Below are 20847 nucleotides of genomic sequence, written 5' to 3'. Positions count from 1 at the left end.
TGCTACAAAGGTTAAGAAAGGTCAATCCTCCTTACAGTTGAGATTTAGTGCGACTTTGAAATAATACAGCTACCGTGCAAAAATATGCAATGTATCAAGATAAAACTTCTCAAAGTAAGCGCTCACTTTGTAGACTTTCTATACTTATTTAACATTTATGTTTCTCCCAGACCAGAATTCAGTTTTCTGATGTATGAGATTTTAATCCAATAGAGTCCATCCTCAAGTCAGGAGGAAATTCCGAAATTATATTGAGTGATTTTGATGGAAAAGTTTCTAATACCTCAGAATAAGTACATGGGAATAATGATCTGGATCACGCCTGGTCTCTTCACGACCCTTTTTTTGCGCCCAGGACAAACTCTGATAAACGCTGAAGTATCTTACTGGAATCATTGAACGGTATAAACAGTGCGATTTTTAAATGGCAGAATGGACCGGGATGCCCCAGCCGTCTTTATAAGGGGGGGTCACTGGTTTCTCCATTTTAGATAACATTCTAACCAGTTATGATCTATATCAGAAATATTTGATCCTTAAAGTCGAGTTTCTTCAAGGCAGCAATCATGCTTTGTTATAATCTGTAGGTGAAGCGCAGTTACATCTAACATCGTCTTAGTCCTTAGCCGGAGGAAATGGGGAAACTGTAATAGCCCGTAAGCAAGTGAATTGTCTCGAACTCTAATAACATAATCACAATGAATGCAGTAGTATTTTGATCTCTTCTCAATCCACCATTGGGAGGAACACATCCTATTCAGATATTTAAAGAGATAATCTCAGAAGCCGTTCGCCCGATATAGAGGAGGAGTGTAAATCGGAAAAATTCTACATTTTCAAAAAAGAGACTAATGAATTTGGACTCTCTCGTAAATTGAACACATTTATTTGTTGCAAATTTATTGCCTTTTCTGTCTCCCAGGATAAAGAAATCCAAGCACTGAGAAGGAAAAAGAGGAAAATTCGCTCTTTGAATAGGAAAAACATCATGCATAAGAACTGGGTAAAAAAACAGCAAGCATCCCTTCGAAAAAATCGTAAAATCTTTTGGCAGCTGATTTCCAAGTTTATGGGCAGTAGGAAAAAAAATGACAGCAATTCCTTTTCCCCAGAAGGAATGAATCCATTATTTCGCCGAACTGTAAGCGATTAATTTGGCTGCGATGCTTTGTGAGGAGCTCATAAGATCTGCTCCGGAGTTGGATCTGTATAACGCCTTCTGCAGTGATGGGTCGCAACACGACTTCTGTACAAGTTCTGCAGGGTGGTCCGGAAGGTTGGAGCAGGCTACTCTCCCCTCTTTCTTCCCTATTGTTACACAAGTGAACACATTCCAAGCTTGTGGACTGGAAGTGTAGTAGTAGCCCTCCCTCCCCCCAATCAAAAAAGATTCCGTTTTTTTGCCTGCCATTACCAGCAATTTGCATTACTCGATGCAACAGTGAAGGTCTTTGTCTCAAGTTTTTCGGACCATCTTAGGCTGGGCATTTACAAAGGGTATGATACCGAAAGTCCAAGCGGGCTTCAGATCCAAACATCCTGTGACTGACTATTGCAATACTGCAAACTGTCATTGATAAGTATGTGATGTTTAAATCGTAAGTTGCATACTGTGTGTTTGTCAACTTCTCTACTGCTTTTGATAGGGTTGATAGACCCGCTCTGTGGAGAAAGCTTCTGAGACTAGGGATCCGTTGTGACTTGTTACTACTTATCATTGCACTTCATGCATCTATTTGGTGCAAAGTCTTAAGGGGGGGCAACAAGGGATTGTCTCCTAGGATTCTTAGTCAAAATAGCCTGAAGCAAGGATGTATCTGAGCTCCTCCTTTGTTTATTTCTCATGGATTTACCTGTCTGTTTTAATAATATATTTTTCCTCAATAAATTGTGCTACAAAATGTTTTAATGTACACTTATGATGTAGTCATCTTTGACCTCACACCAATTGGCCTTCAGCAAAACTAGGATGCGCTTTCCAAGCACACAGAGCACAACTTCTTGAAAATAAATATTTCTAAAACCAAGGTGATACAGATGGAAGAGACAATTCCGCCCCTTTAATTGGAAGCTGGGTGGAAGGTCGGTGGAGGTGCAACAACATATTCCTACTAGGAGAGGGTTTTCTCCCAGACCTTAGACAACACCTCACTTCTCCTACATTGGGCTTAAGGCAGCAGCTCATAGGTGCATTAAAAAATGATCCAGCTAAGATACCTTCCATTCTATCTTACTCTGTTGAACATATTCCTGTAAGTAGGTGGTCCATTTTACGTTTATTCGAAGGGAGGCTCCTTCGGAAGATAGTATCCCTGAGTAAATCTGTCCCTGCCCAGACGTTACACTTAGAGCTCTCCCTCCCCAGTGCATATTCTAGAGCCCTGGCAATCGTAATTAGATGGGCATACAACTTATTGCACACATCAGAAGGCATTTTGAGAGACCTCCCCAGGAACAAAATCTTTAAGGAAGAAGTAGGCTTTTACACATTTGATAATCTTGAGATCACACTTGCGAGTTTCCAATGTACTATACATTTAATAATGAACTTGAGATTGCACCTGCGAGTTTCCAATGTATTATACATTTAATAATGAATTTGAGATTGCACCTGCGAGTTTCCAATGTATTATACATTTAATAATGAATTTGAGATTGCACCTGCGAGTTTCCAATGTAGTATAGACCATTTGCAATTACGGACACCAGTTCAACTAAAGTTGTTTTTGAAAAACACAATGGTCAGATTAAGCTACATCCGGGATATTGCACACTGCTCCCAGTTAGAAACTTACAAGCCTTACTCTGTTACCAAACTGTCGAAGATAAGTAAAACCTATTAGAAGTTAACATTGGCTCACCGTATCATGCCCTTTATAATAATGCTAAGAATTGGTATTTTACTGTTAACGTTAATTAGCACTGGTCGGATAAGTCAGGACTGGAATATGTGACCTTTGCAATGGTGGGATCCAAGATATTTAACATGTACTGTTTGTCCGTACAAGACTTTGTTGGAAGCAAGGAATCGCTTTTTAAAACCATTGTATTTTAAATATGGTGTGTTGACAATTGGTGATTAGATTGCCTTAGCAAAATAACCGTCTGATGAATTAATGTTATAATTTGCACAATTTTTTTTAAAGCTTGTTACTCTGGTATTAGTTGCAAGTTAACGTGGAGTTTGACTTGATTTTGAGTCCTTTGTAGTTATTTGATTGAATATATTGTTGATCTGATTGAAAATTTTGTTAATCTCTGAGATGTAAATCAATAAATTGAAATTGAATCGATTCGTATCTATATCGATTTCTTCAATTAACATCTCTATAGTGTCTGGCAGTTTTTAATGTGTTGCAGGTGCTTTAAAAAAGCAGTTACTGTTGCCTACGACAGTGTGATGCCTCAGTGAGTTAAGAACGCGTGCCTGGTACATGTGTGTGAGAGACCCGTAATAACTTTGTGTCTCATCATACAAGCTTCCGGTCCGAATGAAGAAGACAATGACGCCAGGTGGTGACGGCTCTGTCACAGTGAAACTGATATTATAGCAAAGTGATGTTTTTTGACAGAATTAGGTGCACTTCTTATTTGGGAGTGTTTTTGTATTAATTTTGGTATTGATTGCCAACAGTTACCTATCATTAGGAGAGGTTGGGGTTGTCTCTCTGCACTTGGGGGTAGAGCTTCTGTTGCCATCACCCCCAGTCTTTTCACCAGAGCTAGCTTGCCTTTGACCCTGTTTTAGCCATCTGCTATTTCCTTACTATGGTTCCCCCTGCTGCTGTCCTTGTACAGTTCAAGGCTTGCCTTTCATGTTGATGGGGTCAGTAACGGACAGACGGGTCTTCTGTCCGGTCCCAACAGATCCGGTTCTGCTTTCAAATAGAGGTAATTCTTTAGGGAGTTGGACTATGGATCGCTTGTTTTTTTAGGGATAGGTCCAATACATATTTTGGACTTCAGAAAGCAGGTCCTTAGGTGTTTTTTATGCATCTGTCATCTTGAAGGCCTTTCTTTTTCATGGTATGTTCCCCTCTCTTCTCACACTTCCTTTTGACTTACTTTCTCATATTTTTTGGTCTTTTTCTGCATTTGTTTTCTTTTCTCCACCTCAAAAACAGTGAACGCGGTGCAGACGGATCAGACATTGAAGGCTGCAGTACCATATTCACTGACATCTGTTGGCTCTGGTCACGAATGATGGAGATAAAATTCTATTCTAACATAGACGTCTATGCCTTTGACATTGAGAATAGTGTCTACAATCTCAAAGTCGGCGTTACAGTACCCAGCCCCTTTTGAGAACATGGCATCTAGCATGGATAGGACTGGCCAGCATGGCGCTGGTTGGCACTGGAGAGAAATCTCTAATTCTCAGCTGTGATTTACTCTCGGGAGTTGTTTCCACAGTCGATAGAACGGGGTGAGATTCAGAGTCTATCGAACATTTAGGAAGATTTTTATCAGATTCCTCCTCTGATTTGAAGTACATGAAGCTAGAGGGACTTCCCTTCCTGGTTCTAAATAAAAAGCCTTTACCCATCTCGCCTCTGTCATGGTTAGAGAGGCAGTGAGCGCAATCTAGGAGACTGTTGTTCTTGTGGTTCGTCCTTGCTCTGGACTTGCGGTTCCATAAGATGTGCCCTGGGGTAGACCTTAGGAATATACCTACCCCCAGAGAGGGAGAACTTTAGCTAGATTCGCTGCCTGAAATGTGAAATTGAGCAGAGCTCTACAAGGACTCGCTTGCATGAAGCTTCTGGTAAGGTGGGGTGCTCAGCGGGCAGCATCTCTGCAAGAGTAGGGCGTGTGGGTACAATTAAGCTAAGCTGGCACAGCTTGATCATATTTGAGCAGTATTATCCAAGGATGTGGGCACTCCTAGGTACGTATTGTGTGAGCTGGAGTCAGCTAGCCAGAGACTATGCTTTAACTGACCAGACTCTGTTGTTGCCCTGAGGTGCTTTCTACAAGGATCTCGACATTGATTTTAATTGGGATATTCTGAGATAATAGAATCTAAAAATGATGGCCATGTTGTGGGATATGGAGGATGTCAGGCTGACGTTGTATGTCCTATTATCTGCTTGTTTGTAGTAAGCCAATTTTATGAGTGAAGCCATTAATGCACAGCACAGGAATCTGAAGTAGGCTTATGCAGCAAAATTGTTACTAGGTGAAACTTGATTTGTGTAAATAAAATAACGTTTTCTTCTCTTTTTTTTTTTTTTTTTTTACAACTCAAATTGCGTGTTCCCGCCCTTGGCCTTCTTATGAAGAGAATCACTGTCATGTAATGCACAGAGTTGTCTTTGGGAAGCCTAGTTTTTGACCTCGCCATACTAAGCACCACAATCTTTGTCTTGTATATTGATTCTTATTTTAGGATTGTGGATTCCTTCAGTAGCGACGAGCAGGAGAGCGTTTTGAAGCTGGTTGATTTTTCCCACAGTTTGGATTTAAGATTGCATCCACAAGACGTGTCAATCACTGGATTTCCACGAGCCCGGTCTGAGCAGGGGCAGCAGATTCTAAGCCAGTGCTCGTCCCCTTATCAGGTAACCCGAAGCCAGAGACTGTGTGATAGGAATACTGGGAGAGTGCTGGCCGTGAGGGGGCGTCCTTGAAAGATGTCACTGACCTGTCCCCTTTGCTTTCTTGTTTGAGGTGGACATGCTTGGCATCGCAGACACGCTGCACTTCATGATTTTTCGGAAACCTCTGCGAGTCGAGCGGGAAGGTTCCCGCTGGGAACTTAGCGAAAGATTTCACAGGTGAGACAAAATCTGACGGAAAATGATGCGGTGTTGTTTGTAAACTGGTTTACGGGTGTTTACGGTTTTCTACTTGTGCTTACATCCAGTCACACTCAGTGCAGCGGTCTTTCCAGCAGACTGGGCTGGAAGAGTGACCGGTGACAAACGCCGCTGTTTTCCTGCCCCCCCCCCCCCCCATCATGTCTCATTCTCGATCTCCGAAGCGACTGCATCAGACGGTCCAGGAATATGGTCAAAATAGACGCTGCAGTCTTTTTAGTATCGTTTGTTTGGCCCATATTCTGCTTTCAGCCACAGAAACAGTCGTCACTTACAGCATAGTTGATGTATCGCTGGGCATAAAACCCTTTTGGAGAAATTCAGTTTTTCATGTAAACAAAACTGCTGGCAAAATACGAAGCTAGAATGTTCTCGCGCGCTTGCTGTGTCGGCGCATGCGAGCTGGTCACACACGACGAGTTAGTGCGGTCATTGTATAAATAAAGCCAGATCTTCAGGAGGGAAAGCCAGGACATTACATTTTGGGGGAATACTTAAACTTTATCAGGACTACTCTATACAGTAATACTGCTTCTGATTAATGCTTTTAACTGCAAATTCCTCCCTTAATACATCAGCTCAGGCACCAGACTGGAACCACAGAGTTTTTGCAGCAGTGGGCCTGCGTGCCAGTAGGTGGTGGTGTGTGGCTCCACACTGGCTCCGTGCCACCCTGGAAATGGTGGAGCGAGGCCGCGTATAAGAGCCCCGCTGTGAATTGGTTCCTTTTTCTCCTCTCCTTCAAATGTGGATTCAGAGCTCTGCTCCCAACTTTTGTGGATTTCCAAAACTTTTTGACTGTGATGGAACGATGGCTGCACGTAAATCAGGATTCAAGCTGTCATGGTTCTGCATAAGTTGGGAATTTCGTGCTTGGGCTCCAGTCAGAACTCAACGTCCTATGATAAATAAATGTGCCCTCTTGTACCCGAAAGTGACTTGAGACCTGGAGTCAGATGTACATTGCCAGTCACAAGCGGGAGTTTCAAGAGGATGAGCACACACTGGGCCTGTGCCTTCTCTCTCCTACGCAGACTCCTGTACTGAAGGGTGCTTCTCAGACCACGCCCATGCCTAGACACAGACTCGGTACGTTCACCGCACTGGTAAATGACCAAATGCTTTTTTGCCCTGCAGGCTTACAAGGTGGGCTGCATGTGATGTATGATCATCTTAGTTTTCTGTAAACGAGGTCTCCATGTCTGCAAATAAATGGAATTCCCAATCTGGAGACAAGTGCTTGTGTTGGACATTTCATATTGCTGGTTGAGTACTTTCAGGGAAGAGATACTGGACACCTATTTTTCGCTCCTATTCTTCTTTAAAGATGTGATTGATCTATATCTCTCTTAGCGTGTTTCGACATAATCTTCTGTTTTTGTTAACCATGCTGTTTACTGTGGCTTATTTGGACCGCAACACTCACTCCCAACCTCAGTCAGCACATATCCAGGACGTGGTGTTGGCATGCAGAGTTCCCCTGGACATCTGACAGGCATTTATGTGGGCGTCACTCCATACGTTCACCAAGCAGTGTCTGGAAGGCCAGGTACGCCGAGAAGGGCATTTTTGCCCGCTTGTCCTGCGGGATTTGTCAGTTTGAGCCAGTTCATAGAACCACCTTCTAATAGGTACAGATCTAGCATCCATTCAAAAGGTGAGTCATCGCTGTTAGAAATATCTATCAAAAGGATAAGTTACTTAACTTTTGTAACTCTTTCTGGTAGAGTATCTCATCTCACCACTGATTACTTATCCGCCCTTCCATCCTCCCCGTTCTGTGAGTTGGACTCTATTCACTAATAAAATCACAGGTCTTGGAACCTGCAGACTGGTCAAAGCCATTTTTTCCTTGGTCCTTGGGGGCTCCGTTTCTGGGGGTGTGGACAGCCTAGAAAGCAATTGATGTCCGCACACAGAAGTGGCACTTTTATGGGCCCTGCGTCTCATTCTGGGAGTGGAACAACATCTTTGCAGAGCTGCATAGTGCCACATACAGGCATGCAGAGGTATTTCTCAGTAGTTTGCAGATCTGATGTGACGCTTGGAGACTATTCAAAAGGAATCTTCAGGCTCTACCAGAGAGAGCATTACCAAAGGTAAGTAACATGTTAGTTGGGACCAAGTTTACATACAATGTTTTTTTTGTTTTTGTTTTGATAATAACATTGGCGCCATTTGACAAATCGTAAGAAAACTGTCCAAAAAAGGTTTATCCACCTCAGCTTCTTCCTGGAAAGCTCTAGGGTGATCTATCAAGCAGGAATCGAGAAAAATGGGTTAGTGGGGAAGAGTCCTAAAACACATCTTCCGCATGAGGTTTCCCTTCGGAACTTTAGACAATGCTTCAGCCATAACGACTGAATGGAATTACATCAGATTTTGCAGAATGGAAGATCTGTAACCACAAAGTGTGCTTTTTGTTATTTGGTGTAAATCCATTTAGCATTTTTTTTGAGAAATCAAGATAAAAAATGTATAGATATCTATGAATGTGGGAGTGCTTCCCCTGGGCCAACCCTTTTAACAAAAACAAAACAAAAAAAAGTTTAATGGTAGGTAAAAAATACATTTAAAAAGGGTGAGAAGCTGCCCTTATCAATTATAATGCACTGGGGAGAGCTAAAGGCCCAAGAAGTTGCCACATTGCTTTTTTTCACCCCTTTAAAATATGTTGAGTGGGTGTTCATGAGCCCTTCTCCCCGAACCAGGTATTTTGGCTCTGAGGCTACAGTGGCCTGAACACTTTTGGGGAAGGAGGCTTGTATGCGGCCCCTTTTCCAAGCCACTTATTGGTGCTAGGGACCCTATCCCTCAGGGCCAAGGTTTCTTTGATTGATCTCTCATATGGAGCAGAAAGGGCTCCTGCCAGGATGCGAACAGAGCATTGCCCCCACCATGAGAGCAGAAATTAAGGCTGCTTTTGTGGTGGGAGCAGACTGTGTTGCCGGCTCATGCCAGCACCCTGGCTAGGGAGACGGCGGGGGCCTTGGCTCCCCCCAGTCATCCCCAGTGTGCTAAGTTATGGGTGCTGTGGGTGAGGCCAGGGCACTGAGCAAAAAAAATAAAAAATTCTGACTGATTCCAGCCAGAACTGTCTGGGAAGCAGGCAGGTCTGCAGGGGAATTGTCTCCCACCGTGGCCCCTAATGTTACACATATTTGCTGACTGCCCCAGGTGATACTGGGACACCCAGATTTTTATTTTTTGTTGTTGTTTTTTAAATTATTAACCCGGCAGTAGCAGGGTAAATGCTCAGTTCTATATTCACTGCTCCTGCTGGGGAGCACCCAATAATGCCTTGCAAAGGCTTTTTATATTAATTTTTTGTTCCTTGTGCTGCCCCCAGGAAGAGGTAGGGGGCACCACCGAACATTGCTTGGAGGCACATTAGCTCCTAACAACATTTAAGAAACAAAGCACAGAAAGTCTCCTGGGTCATTGAATACATGATCCCAGGGGAGCTTAACATCATTTTCAAAGCACTCCCAGCTGGATCTGGATCCTCGTAAGCTGGCGTGTGGGGACCCCTTGTGGTTGGTCCTGTGGTTTAATTGTGTGGCCTTAAATCTGTTAAATAAAAACTCAAACACAAGTTTATGGTTTTGATTATAACATTTTTAACAATAGTGACCACACTGACAAAGCCAATAGGCCTGTCTTTGATATAGTGATCTGAACATTTGACAAAGGCAGTATGTCTATCTTATTTAAAATGATACCACGCATATTGTGATGACCAGGCCCTGTGGCCAGTGCCACCAGCTGTACCGGGCATGAGTAGGGCTAGTTATGTAAAGTATTAAAACATTACTTTACGTTAAAAAAATCCTAGAAGTTCACTGAAAAAAACAAAGGTTAAAGTAACATTATAATAAGATGAAAATTGCAGTAAAAATGAAACGTTTTAAACCAAAAAAAAACACTGAAATTCACACTCAACATGTACTGCTTATGACCTCATATATTGCAGCCCTCATGACGTTCTGTGACATCACTGCTAACATCACCGATGACATCTGAAATTACATCATTGATGCAACACTGCATGGCAAGGGTTTGAGTTATATTTACTTCAGTAAACTATAATAGGCCAATTTCAGTGTTTTTTGAGTTTGTGTATGTATGTATATATATCTTTTGCAGTAAAGGACTTTCTAGAGGAAACTGTCTTCCTACCAATATCCAGGTCCCGGGCTGTCTGTTAACTTCAAAGCCCTCATGCCTCCACTACGTGTTGCTGGCTTTATATCAATGCAGAAAGTGGCATCAGATACCAACCCCAATGCAACAACTTCAGTTCCATCTGTTTTTTCCCAGCCGTCAAGGAGAAATGATGGATTGACAATAATAGACCACACAGTGCCAAAATATATGCATATTTGGGATCTTTGTGACTATCCATCAAACGGGAAGGCAAGCCGGTCGGTGAGGAATCTGCAGGCTGATATCCTATGCGCCAGATAGATTGTTACCACAGGTAAGTAAGTTTGTGTCCTGATGGATACTTCTACATGCAGATTCCTCATCTGTAGAAAAGATTCCAGCGCTATGCCCACGTAGTAGGAGGGTTGATGGGTGGTTATATCTGGAAATCCTGACAGACTGATGTGGCGAAATAACCAGCTCTATGCACTTCTGAATCCAAACAGTAATGCTCGGCAAAGGTGTGTTGGGACACCCATGTAGGTGCTCTGCAAACCTGTGCAATCGGAACACCACATGCAAGGGCAGAAGTAGTGGCTTTGGCCCTGGTAGAATGGGCCCTGATTCCTTATGGTGGCTCTTTCGTGGATAGGGCTTAGCAGGTCTGAATGCATGAGTTGATCCACCATGAAAAACTTCTTTTCTGCACAGCTTTGCTTTTCTTGTCATCACACTACCCTAATTAGAGCTGGTCATCCATTTGTTCTTGGTGCGGTCCAGGTAGTAGCTGACTGCCTGCCTATGGACCAATCTATGCAACCGCTCCACCTCCTTTGTGGGATGGGGCGGAGGATAGAAGGTTGAAAGAGTGATGGTTTTACTCAGATGGAATGGAGTCACCCTGGTAGGCAGGAAATCATCCCTGGTTCTCAACATCAGCTGGTCAGGATAAAAGAATGTAAAATGTGGGTGGGAACGAGGAGCCAACAACTCGCTTACCCATCTGGCTGATGGTATTGCAACTAGAAAAACTGTTTTCAAGGTCTTGATCCTTAAAGGGACGATTGTGCATGCGCTCAAATGAATCCCCACCAAAAACGTTTACATTAAATAAAGGTTGCACTGGGTAACAACAAAATGGGTTGGACGATCTAGATTTGTTAACCACTTCTAAAAGAAGAAAAAAATACATCTTACTTGTGGATTTTGAGAAGGGCAGCTGGTACAGCAGACAGAGAAACCCCCAAAATGCAGCTAAATATGTTTGACTTGATCCACTCTGCAGGGTCACCCCAAACCTTTTACCTTCACCCCTCCTGTTTTCTGAATGTTTTTTTGTAATTAGAACCCTGCACACTTTACCACTGCTAAACTGCTTGTGCTCTCATCCAAAACATGGTACAATTGACCTACACCTGATTGGCACATTTAATTTACTTAAGTCCCCAGAATCTGGTACTGCATATGCCCAGGGCCTGTATATTAAATGCTACTAGTGGGCCTGAAGCCCTCATTCTGCCACCCGCTTAAGTAGCCCTTTAAAACATCTCAAGCCTGCCCCCGCAGCCTGTTGTAAACCATTCTTTCAGTCACCCCTATGGTAGGTCATAAAAGCCCTTAGGGCAGGGTTGATTGTGTTTAAAAAGTATGACATACGTTTTTAAGTTTTACATGTCCTGGTAGTGAAAAACGTATAAGTTCCTTTTTTTGCTACTGTGCAACCTAAACTTAACTGACGCTTCGCACTCTGCTGTTAGGATTCTCCTAACGCAAGAACTTCGCATCTCCCTCACAGCCTCATACAAACCACAACTGTGCAACACATCGTCGATGCAGGCCTTCGCAACGGAAGGCCCTAGTCAGCAGAAGCCCAACGATGATGCATTGCATGTCCCACAGCTCCTGCAGAACCAGCCAGTGTGCGGCACATCCTAGATGCAGGACCTCGCTTTGCAGCTCCATGGAATAGACGCTGTGCTACACCTCTCTGACCCACGACCTCACATTGCTTCAGCTGTACGATGAATCCTCGACACAGAACCCTGCAACACTCTGCAACCAGGATTTAGGGTACTCTTGTTCAGCAGGTCTTACGAGGTACCTGTAAGTGACCTGTGCTCCATTGCAGTTGCCCTGAACTTTTGGCTTTGTCCTGGTCAGTCCCAACCAGATAACCATAGTTGGGGCTTTGTGCGCTTTGGCACTATTTTTTCACCTACATTTTAAAATTTCATATCTCCAGTTCTACTTATTTAGGTCTGTGTCATTTTGGTCTTGCTTTATTTATCAAAACTTATTCTGTTTTTCTAATCTGGTGTGAGATTGTCCTTTTGTTTTGTTTCCACTTTATTCCTGTCCGAAGTGCTGCACAAATACTTTGCTCTGAAGTTAAGCCTGACTGCTCTCTGCCAAGCTACCAGAGGATTCAGGTGAGATGAATTTGTGGTTTGCATGGGACTGCAGCCTGACCAGGATTGTGGTTTCTGCTTCAGTAGGGTTCCCCACTACCCCCAAACCAGTAACCCAATTTCCTACACCAATACTATCCTTTAGTCACCCCAGACATAGAGGGCTGGCAGTGGAAGGCAAGGAGTTTCTAGAACCAGATGTAGGGGTAGGCAAAATCCGGGGGTCTTCGTGTCCTCAAACATGCCTGTTTGCATTGAGAATCTGTCGCCTGTGATAAGTGCAAGGTGAAGCACTGGTGAACCCGAGACTTCATGCTGCGACAACTGACAGCGCAAGATCTGCACCTCTCATTACAACAATGACAGACTGCAGTTACCACCAACACGAAGAACCAGCAATGGCCGTCTGCGATGCCCGACTAGATCGTCGTCCTAAGAAACAGTCATCTGCATCACTCTCCCTGCTCCTCGCATTCCTACTCCACCGCAAACAGAACTCTTTGCATTGGACTTGAGGAAGGTACATTTTTCAACAGGATTAACCTAGTTGCAGTATCCAACCTGTGCTTTTAATATAGTCTGCCTTAACTTGTGACTTCCCCTGGTCTAGCACAACCAGATGACCACTAGTGGCACTTTGTGCTTTTAGGGACAGAATCTACCTAAAGTTTGAAATACATATCTCCGGTTCTGCTGATTGGATTTTTTGTTGTTTTGGTGTTATTTTATTTATTAAAGGTCTCTAAATTGGTTTGGGAGTTTTCTTGTGTTGTGTTTTCACTTTATTGCTGTTTGGGTACTACATAAATGCTTTATACTTTGCTTCTGAGTTAAGCCTGACTGCATTTGTGCCAAGCTACCAGAGAGCTAAACAAAGGTTAATTTACGGAGTTTTGTAGTTCACCTTGACCAGGAAGGACTGTGGTTGTTGCCTGAGTGGGAATTTCAACCCCCTCAACCAAGAACCCAGTTTCTTACACCTTGACTGTGCCAATTCCAGGAAAGGTAAAATGCAAGTTATAGGACCTGAGATACTCTGGTATGCAAAGGGTCTATGCTGTTGTCTGCACACCATGCAAAACAGTTATTCCATCTGATGAACACACTGATTCTGTAGAGGAGCAACATCCCTAAAGAATGTTAACAACCATCTTCTGTGGCAGTTGAAAGGAACTCAGATGTCCCAGCTCAGTTTCCAGTGATGAAGTCCTTAGAGACTGGGGTGCAATACTATCCCCTCAACTTGGAGAGGAGGTAGGTCTGAATGGCCACTTGTGTGGGAGACCTGTGGAGAAGCACAAAAGGTCTGCATACCACACCCTCCTTGGCCAATCCAGCATAATGAAAATGTTTTGGTCTTGGTGTAGCTTCCTCAGAACCCAAGGAATCAAGCGTATTAGGGTTATGTGTAGTGCAGTAGATAATTCAGTTTCAACTGAAACGTGTCCCCCAATGCTACCTTCAGCGGACATTGGAGGGCACCGATTCGCTGGCATTGATAATTGTCCATCCAAGGAGGAGAACAGGATCACTTCAGGAGTACCCCACTGGGTGAAGATGTCCTGGACTACCTCCCACATAAGTCACCACTTGTGATTGGCAACATAACGCCACCTCAGGCTGTCTGATCAGACATTCAGACCCATCTAGTTGATTAACTGGTAACCGGATCCCTTGGCAGTATGCAAAAGACAACAGTCTCAATGCTTACATACAAAGGATATGAGACACTACTCCCCCCCCTTGCTTCTTGACAGATCACTTTGATTGTGGTGTTTGTCAAAATCTGGATGGACTGACCTTCAAATGAGGGACTTGAGTGCCATTTGAATTGCCCTGCAGTTCCAACAGGTTGATGTGATGAACCTGCTCTTCTGATGACCAGAGGCCTCTGATCTCCAAATCCTCCAGGTGTGTTCCCCATCCTAAGGTGGAGGCATCCAGTACTTCAATAGTCCTGATTGGAGGGAGAGGAGAAGGACATTCTACTGTTTAGGTTTGCTTCGTTCTCCTACCAAACCACTTCTGCCACAGTGGTGAGGGAGACCACAGTAGAGAATGACAGGTCTCCCTCGTACTATAGCCACTCCCTGCACTCATGTGCCAAGGATAATGCAAAAAAGCAGCAGAACTAGGAATCTCAGGATCTTTGATCTTTAGTGCTGATACTCTTGCACTTTGAAAGGATGGAACATTTCCTGGGTGTCTGTAATCCTCTGAGGTGGACGAAAGGCATGGAGAAGGATTGCATCAGGTACTGACCTTATGAACTGGAGTCGTTTGGAGGGCCTCGGGCGAGATTTGGGCCAGTTGATCGAAAAGCCCAGGTCGAATAGCATGGAAATTGTTGATTGCAGATGGAGAGGGAGAGAGACCACCTTGCAGACCAGGCTTTGATCAGCCAGCTGTCCATGTACAGGAAAATAAGGATGCTCGACCTGGAATGGGCTACTACCATGGCCATCACCTTGGTGAAGGCTCGAGGTGCCGATGCTAAGCTATAAGGAAGTACTTCTAACTGGTAATACGTCAAACCAACCATAAAGCACAAATACTGCTGATGCAGTAGGATGGCGAAGAAGTTCAACTTGAGGTCTAGGACTGAATGCAGACTGCTGCCCGTTTTGAGCACAAGGAAATAACGGAAGTAACATCCTTGTCCTTTCTCCTGCTCTGGTACTAACTCTGCTGCCACTTTCTCAGGAGAGCTGCCATGAAGGCTGGCAGGATGGCCTGGGGTGGGATGAGGGTTGGAGCCTGAAGGAAGGCAAGAGGGTAACCTTTCCAGTATCTGAAGGACCTATTGGTCCAAACTAATGGCCTTCCAGACCAGCAGGAAGGAGAATACTCTCCCTCTTATGCTATGTGTGGGTCTGGGGAAGAGAACAAAGACTGATTGCGACTCCCTGACTATCGGAACTGTTGAATGTGCCTTGTGACTGGTCTGAGCAACATAATCCCTTGATCACTAGGCTCTCTGAAGGGTGCGCCGAAAAAGACGAGTCTCTTAGAAAGTAGAGATATTGTCGGGCAGCTGGACTTAACCTCAGATGCGCATGAAACCTTTTCCTAGGCCTCCAGGAGTGGTGTTGGCAAGGCTTCATTGGTGGGAAATAGGGGTTCCCATGTTGTGGCTGAGGGGGGCAGCATATCCATATGGATATTATTTTTGATGTCCACTGACGGCAATTATAGTTCCAGACCCTCTGCTGCCTTTCAGACCACTGATTCGACATGGACCATCTCTGGAGAAAGGGGTCCTGTTGGAAACTCCATGTCTTGAAGTATCAAAACGGATGATCCCAGTACTTCATAGGGACTCCTGAGTCATTCTCTTGAGCATAAAGATTAAGAGGAGAGGATCAGAGTCTAAACCAACCAAATAGGTCATAGGCCACTGCCTATATTCTGCCTTTTCAGTTATCATTTGAGCCTCCCTTCTAGACCTCTTAAGTGGTGGGGAGTTCCATAGTAAGAGGAGGTGGCGTTAACAGTTTCGGCTGAGACTGCCGTGGGGGTGGCAACATTGGTGAACTTGATGGTGGTGATGCCAGCCACGGAGTTGAGCTTATGCTGAGTAATTGTGTGGGTGAAGGCACAAGCTAGCATCAGAGCACCATTGGAATGGGAAGGCTAAATGGTGCTCCAAATCCCAAGGGTACTCCAGATTCGATGATGCTGGTGTGGTCTGCTCGAGCATCTGGTCCGGCTGTATAACTGGTTTGGAGCTGGCGGGAGTGGGTTCTGAAAGCTCTACTTTGATGACTTACTCTAACTCCAAAAAATGAGATCCTGTTGGAGTCCAGGGTCATCGAGGCAACTTATGCTTCTTATGTGTCCTGTGTTTCCTCTTTGCTCCAGAAGAGTGGCAGGATCGCAATCTGGACTTCTGCTTTGACCGACAACGACTTCGCTAGTCCTAAAAGGCCCGAGCCATGAAGAGTTTAGCTTCTTGATCCTTTACTGCCTTGGGTGAATATTGTGGCAAGAGTCACAGGAGAAGGAATCCATGGTTGAAGCCTAAAAACCACAAGCAGCCATATTGCTCCAGTGATGTCATCTGACCCCACATCTGGCGTCAGTACACCCACCAGTGATGAGCTTTGAAGTTTCTGGATCCAGTCTGACGACCAGGGTTATTCTACACTTGTGAAATCTATAGTTAGAAATATCAACCAGTTATAATATATACATATATATATAGATATATATATATATATCTGTGTGTTTATTTTTTTTTTTCACATTTTATTTGATGAGTTGACTGATACACCAGTTATTCGAAAGGTGAGGAATCTGCAGCTATAGATAATAGCAAGCAGAAAGGTGGGTCCTGAAGGTAAGTAACTTTTTATTTCATTAATTTGAGGTTAAAATGATTTCAAATTTACATTTTGCATTAAAATCTTTTACATTAAAAAAAAAAAAAACAACTTCAATAATTTTCCCAATACTTTCTCATAGGGTTAATCTCCGCCAAGGTGGTGAAGCTCTCCACCTACATGTGCAAAGTTTGTAGTAACTACACATTTAAATACTGTTGGAAGTGGCTCTGGCCCCTGATTTGAGGGGGTTGGAGGGCATGTTAGTCTACACTGAATGTATGATAGCAAAAAAAAGTGAGTTTTAACCAAGTAGTAAATTTACATGTAAGTAAATACAAGTGTCTAGTTACCTTTGTGACTAGGTCCATAGATATTAAGACTTTTCTTTGTGATTGTTACCGAATTGCCTTTTATTTCCAGTATTGAAGATCAGATGTTTAATTGATTTAGTTCCAAGCAATTTTCTTTGAGAATGCCCTACCTGTTGGAGGTAACCTTCATCGTTTAGGTGTATTATCGGAAGCCACTCTATAATTGGTTCAAAGAATCGGGGGCTTTTGAGGCTAATGCTTATAATTCTAAACTGATTCAAGTGTATCTGCCATCCCAAGGTTCAGCCTGTGTGCTGAGGAGAAACGAGGATCATTTTAGAATAAGGCATTCATCCATCCATGCATGTAATTATTACAGTAATCACTCTATATCATTGGTTCCTCTTGCCAGCCTCATTTTTCATCGCCTCCTTCCAGGGTAGACAAACCGGGGAAATGTGATTTCTGAAAATAACCGGAAAATTGCATAACGGACTACAAACATATTGATAGACAGATACTTTTCACCTGAAAAGCATTTCTTAGCAAAAGCTTTCCAGGGGATAATGCCAGACATCTTTGCTCTTTTGTAGCCCTAAAACATGTTGCAGAGAAGGTCTACCTTGTCTTCCTAACTGGAGATCCTCCAAACGACTTCTTATTGTGGTTTCAGATCTGTATTCTTTGCCAAACACTATCATGTGGCATTGGTTTGGCTTCATTCGGGAATCTTTAGACTTAATAATTTTCTGTATTTCTATGATCTATTAACCACTTTTCATGAGGCACTTTAAGTAGGTTCGTTCAGTTTGCAAAGAAGATTGCATCAAATACAGAATGCTACCTAACTGCAATCGTAATGTGTAAATGCACAGTTAAAGCTCTCTTGCAGTGACCAAGATCTACCAGCAACTTTTCCCATTTTGAGATAATTTGCCTACAAATAACTTTTTGCCTGGAACGTCCGGATGGATCAATGACCTGGACGATATCATTCGATATTTTGGTTAGAGATGCTTTCTGAGCCCCAGTTGAGGATAGGCTATTTATCGTGTGCAGAGTCGGCACATATGTTTCAAGTAATCACAAAACTTAATTAACTTGGTTTTTTTCTTTTTCTATAGTGATTGGAATAATGAATTGTGGACCAAGATATTTACAAAGCTCCTTAATGCTGACGGTGAACCCACAGTGTCCTTGCTGCAAGAGCTAAAGGGAGAAATCAGCCAATTATTGGACAGTGAGTTCCAGGACCGCCTCTCCCAGTCGCTGTTTGATTTACAACTAGTTATTTGATTTTTTCAGAAGAACGTCATTCACCAGAGACGCCATCTTGCCCCTTGTGTTTCACGCACTACACGTGATAGTCGCTCCATTTTCTGAAGGAAAGCTGCCTGAATGCAGATTCAAGGACCCGCTGAACGCCAAATGTGAAACTGTGGGTCAACCTGGTTCTGTCAACTGCTTTGACTTGTTTGACTCTTTAAAGCACTCGTAAGCCGATCATTGCATTTCAATTTCATTTACGTCTTTACGCCTCAGCTATCCACCTTAATGCTGGACCTTAAAAAGCAGAATTCATTACATACGTGCACATAGTCGGTTCAAGGTGTGTTCCCTGCGTGGTAGCCCACCTGTATTTATGAACTATTTTTTTTTAATGTATAGTACATTCTAATTAAATATGTTTTACTTAATAAAATGTATTTTCAATCAAAGATGTATGGAGTGCAATTCTTTTTGGACCACAGTGAGTGCTGCTATAGCTACAGTTTAATAGTTGTCTACATTTGTTTTTGTGCAATAAAACTCCCACACTATGCCTACCGTGTAAGGATGTTTGGTAAGTTTGGCAGACAGGCCCTCTATGTTCACTTGTATACATACCCACACACTGTAGTTGGTAAACATTAATCACTATTTATATTTTTATACATTCACGGGTTGACTCATGCAGAAATCTCTTAACAGGCAAAATGTTTATTGCCTTAAATTATTTCGATTAATTTGCATGTTTCCAGTGAAAACACGTTCACACCGATAATTTGATTAATTCATTTCAACTCTAAATTGATGAAGTATCTTGCATGCTGATAGGTAATTATTGTTTAGAGAATGTCTCTAACAATTACAAACCAGCAAAGATCAGTAAAGGCAAAAGTAAGCAATATTAATTGAACCCATCAAAAAGTAAGCAATATTCATTGAAACATTACTGAATACAGCATAGATAATGGAATGTGTGCTTTACCTTTCAACAGAGAAGCAGTCCTGGAATTCGAATTCTGCTAACATCTGAGAAGATAAAGTCCACATTGTAATCATATAGTCTTATGGACTTGTTAACAGCACTGCTTCTTGATCACAACATGGAAGCATTAAAGGTCCTCTTGTTAAAACCAGTAGTCTTGATCATTAACCATATTGGATATAGTCTAATAATGCTACCTCCAGTTACCAGTATTTATAAAATGCAAAATAGGTCTTGTGTGTCATTCTAACCATACAGAATAATTCTTTAGTCTTAACCTCCACCGCATTTCTCATTGTAGTAGTCTGGTAAGAATCGCCTCCCTTTCGTGGACTCCTAACAACTTTGGAAATCTGAAACCTTAATCTTACCAGTCTCGGATAAGTGTTTAATCACACAAATTGAGATTTGTACCTGCTCCATTTTATTTTTTATTGAAGTTTTTCTGCACCAGTTGAACACCTCCGTTTATTATTTTTTTTACAAGCCTTTTTTGACATTTTGTCTACGTCGTTTTTTGAGAAGACTTTCCTCCTGTGGTGTCGAGGACGTCCTAGAGAAAGGCAGGGTTTAAGCCATGTGGTACCCGTCACTGCGCCATGTCAGTTACAGACCCCCACTTGGTGTCTGGTGTCCTGAGCACAACCACGACTCCAAGTCTTGCTCGGACTGCCAGGCCATTTCACCGAAGGCTTTGAGGGAGTGGTCCCTGAAGCTGCTAGTGGCCCGACATGTACCGCTGCATTGTGCAGCTCCTAGGAAGTCTTGGTCCTGATTGAGGCGGAAGGTCGCAGGACCGCTTCTGGAGCCCTGAGTCCGCCTCTTCCCACTGCAGGTCCTCAGGACATTTGGGAAAGAAGCATAAGCATACAAAGTTGAAGCATGCTTAGTCTTCTCATCGATTGGCTGGCACGATGCAGGAACATCCACGATCGAGGCACTGTTCCGAGTAGCCAGTTGCCAGGTTCGACTTTGCGCCTCCCCGCATTTCTGGGAGCTGGAGCAACCCCCGCTCAGGTAAAAGAATTTTAGGAGGCACGCCAGGTGCTTTGGCTCCGATGGGCCCTGTAGATCTGGTCATGGATTTGAACCGGCACTAGTCATGCCACTGTGACCTTCCCCGACGCTCCTGGTGACCTCTGGCAGCGCCTGCCCCATTTGGATCCCCAAAGTCCGTCGACAGGACACATTCACCATTCACTGTGGTTTAGACTCAACTGACAGGGCAGAATGCTTTCCTTAATGGTGGCGCTCTGACGCCTTGCTTGGCTCAGAACATCTGGCTTTTCAGGGGATGTCAAGGCTACCCTCATGGACAATGCCCTTTGATGGCACCCGTCTCTTTGGAGACGAGGCAGAATCAGCACTAGAGCACTTTAAGGACTGATGGGCTACAGCCAGGTCCTTGGGCCTCTCAGCTGCCCCTTGTCATCCACAGTCTGCCTCTCGCCCCTTTTATGGATACGGAAGGGGCGTTCAACCGTGCCAACCCTGTATGAGCCACCATCCTGCACAAGCTTTCCAGGCTATGCGTGGGCACAGTTCGTACCAGCCCCGTGGGTCAGGTAGCCAGAGGTCTGCTGCAGC

At 43.6% G+C, this 20847-nt stretch overlaps 1 protein-coding gene across 1 annotated transcript in view; it reads left to right on the top strand.

The window, feature by feature from the left end:
• The window catches only part of BUB1B (BUB1 mitotic checkpoint serine/threonine kinase B), a 248690-nt gene extending 229963 nt beyond the window's left edge, over positions 1 to 18727 (top strand). Inside the window, exons 25-27 of the mRNA XM_069208601.1 lie at positions 5390 to 5561; positions 5671 to 5777; positions 18134 to 18727. Coding sequence (XP_069064702.1) covers positions 5390 to 5561; positions 5671 to 5777; positions 18134 to 18305 — 451 coding nt within the window. The 3' untranslated portion in view covers positions 18306 to 18727. The remainder of the gene's footprint in view (positions 1 to 5389; positions 5562 to 5670; positions 5778 to 18133) is intronic.
• Positions 18728 to 20847: the final 2120 nt, after the last annotated feature.

This window comes from Pleurodeles waltl, chromosome 9 (genome assembly GCF_031143425.1).
Source record: "Pleurodeles waltl isolate 20211129_DDA chromosome 9, aPleWal1.hap1.20221129, whole genome shotgun sequence".
Classification (NCBI taxonomy): Eukaryota; Metazoa; Chordata; class Amphibia; order Caudata; family Salamandridae; genus Pleurodeles; species Pleurodeles waltl.
Note: the sequence above shows the minus strand (reverse complement) of the source record. Positions and strands in the feature narration are given on the sequence as shown.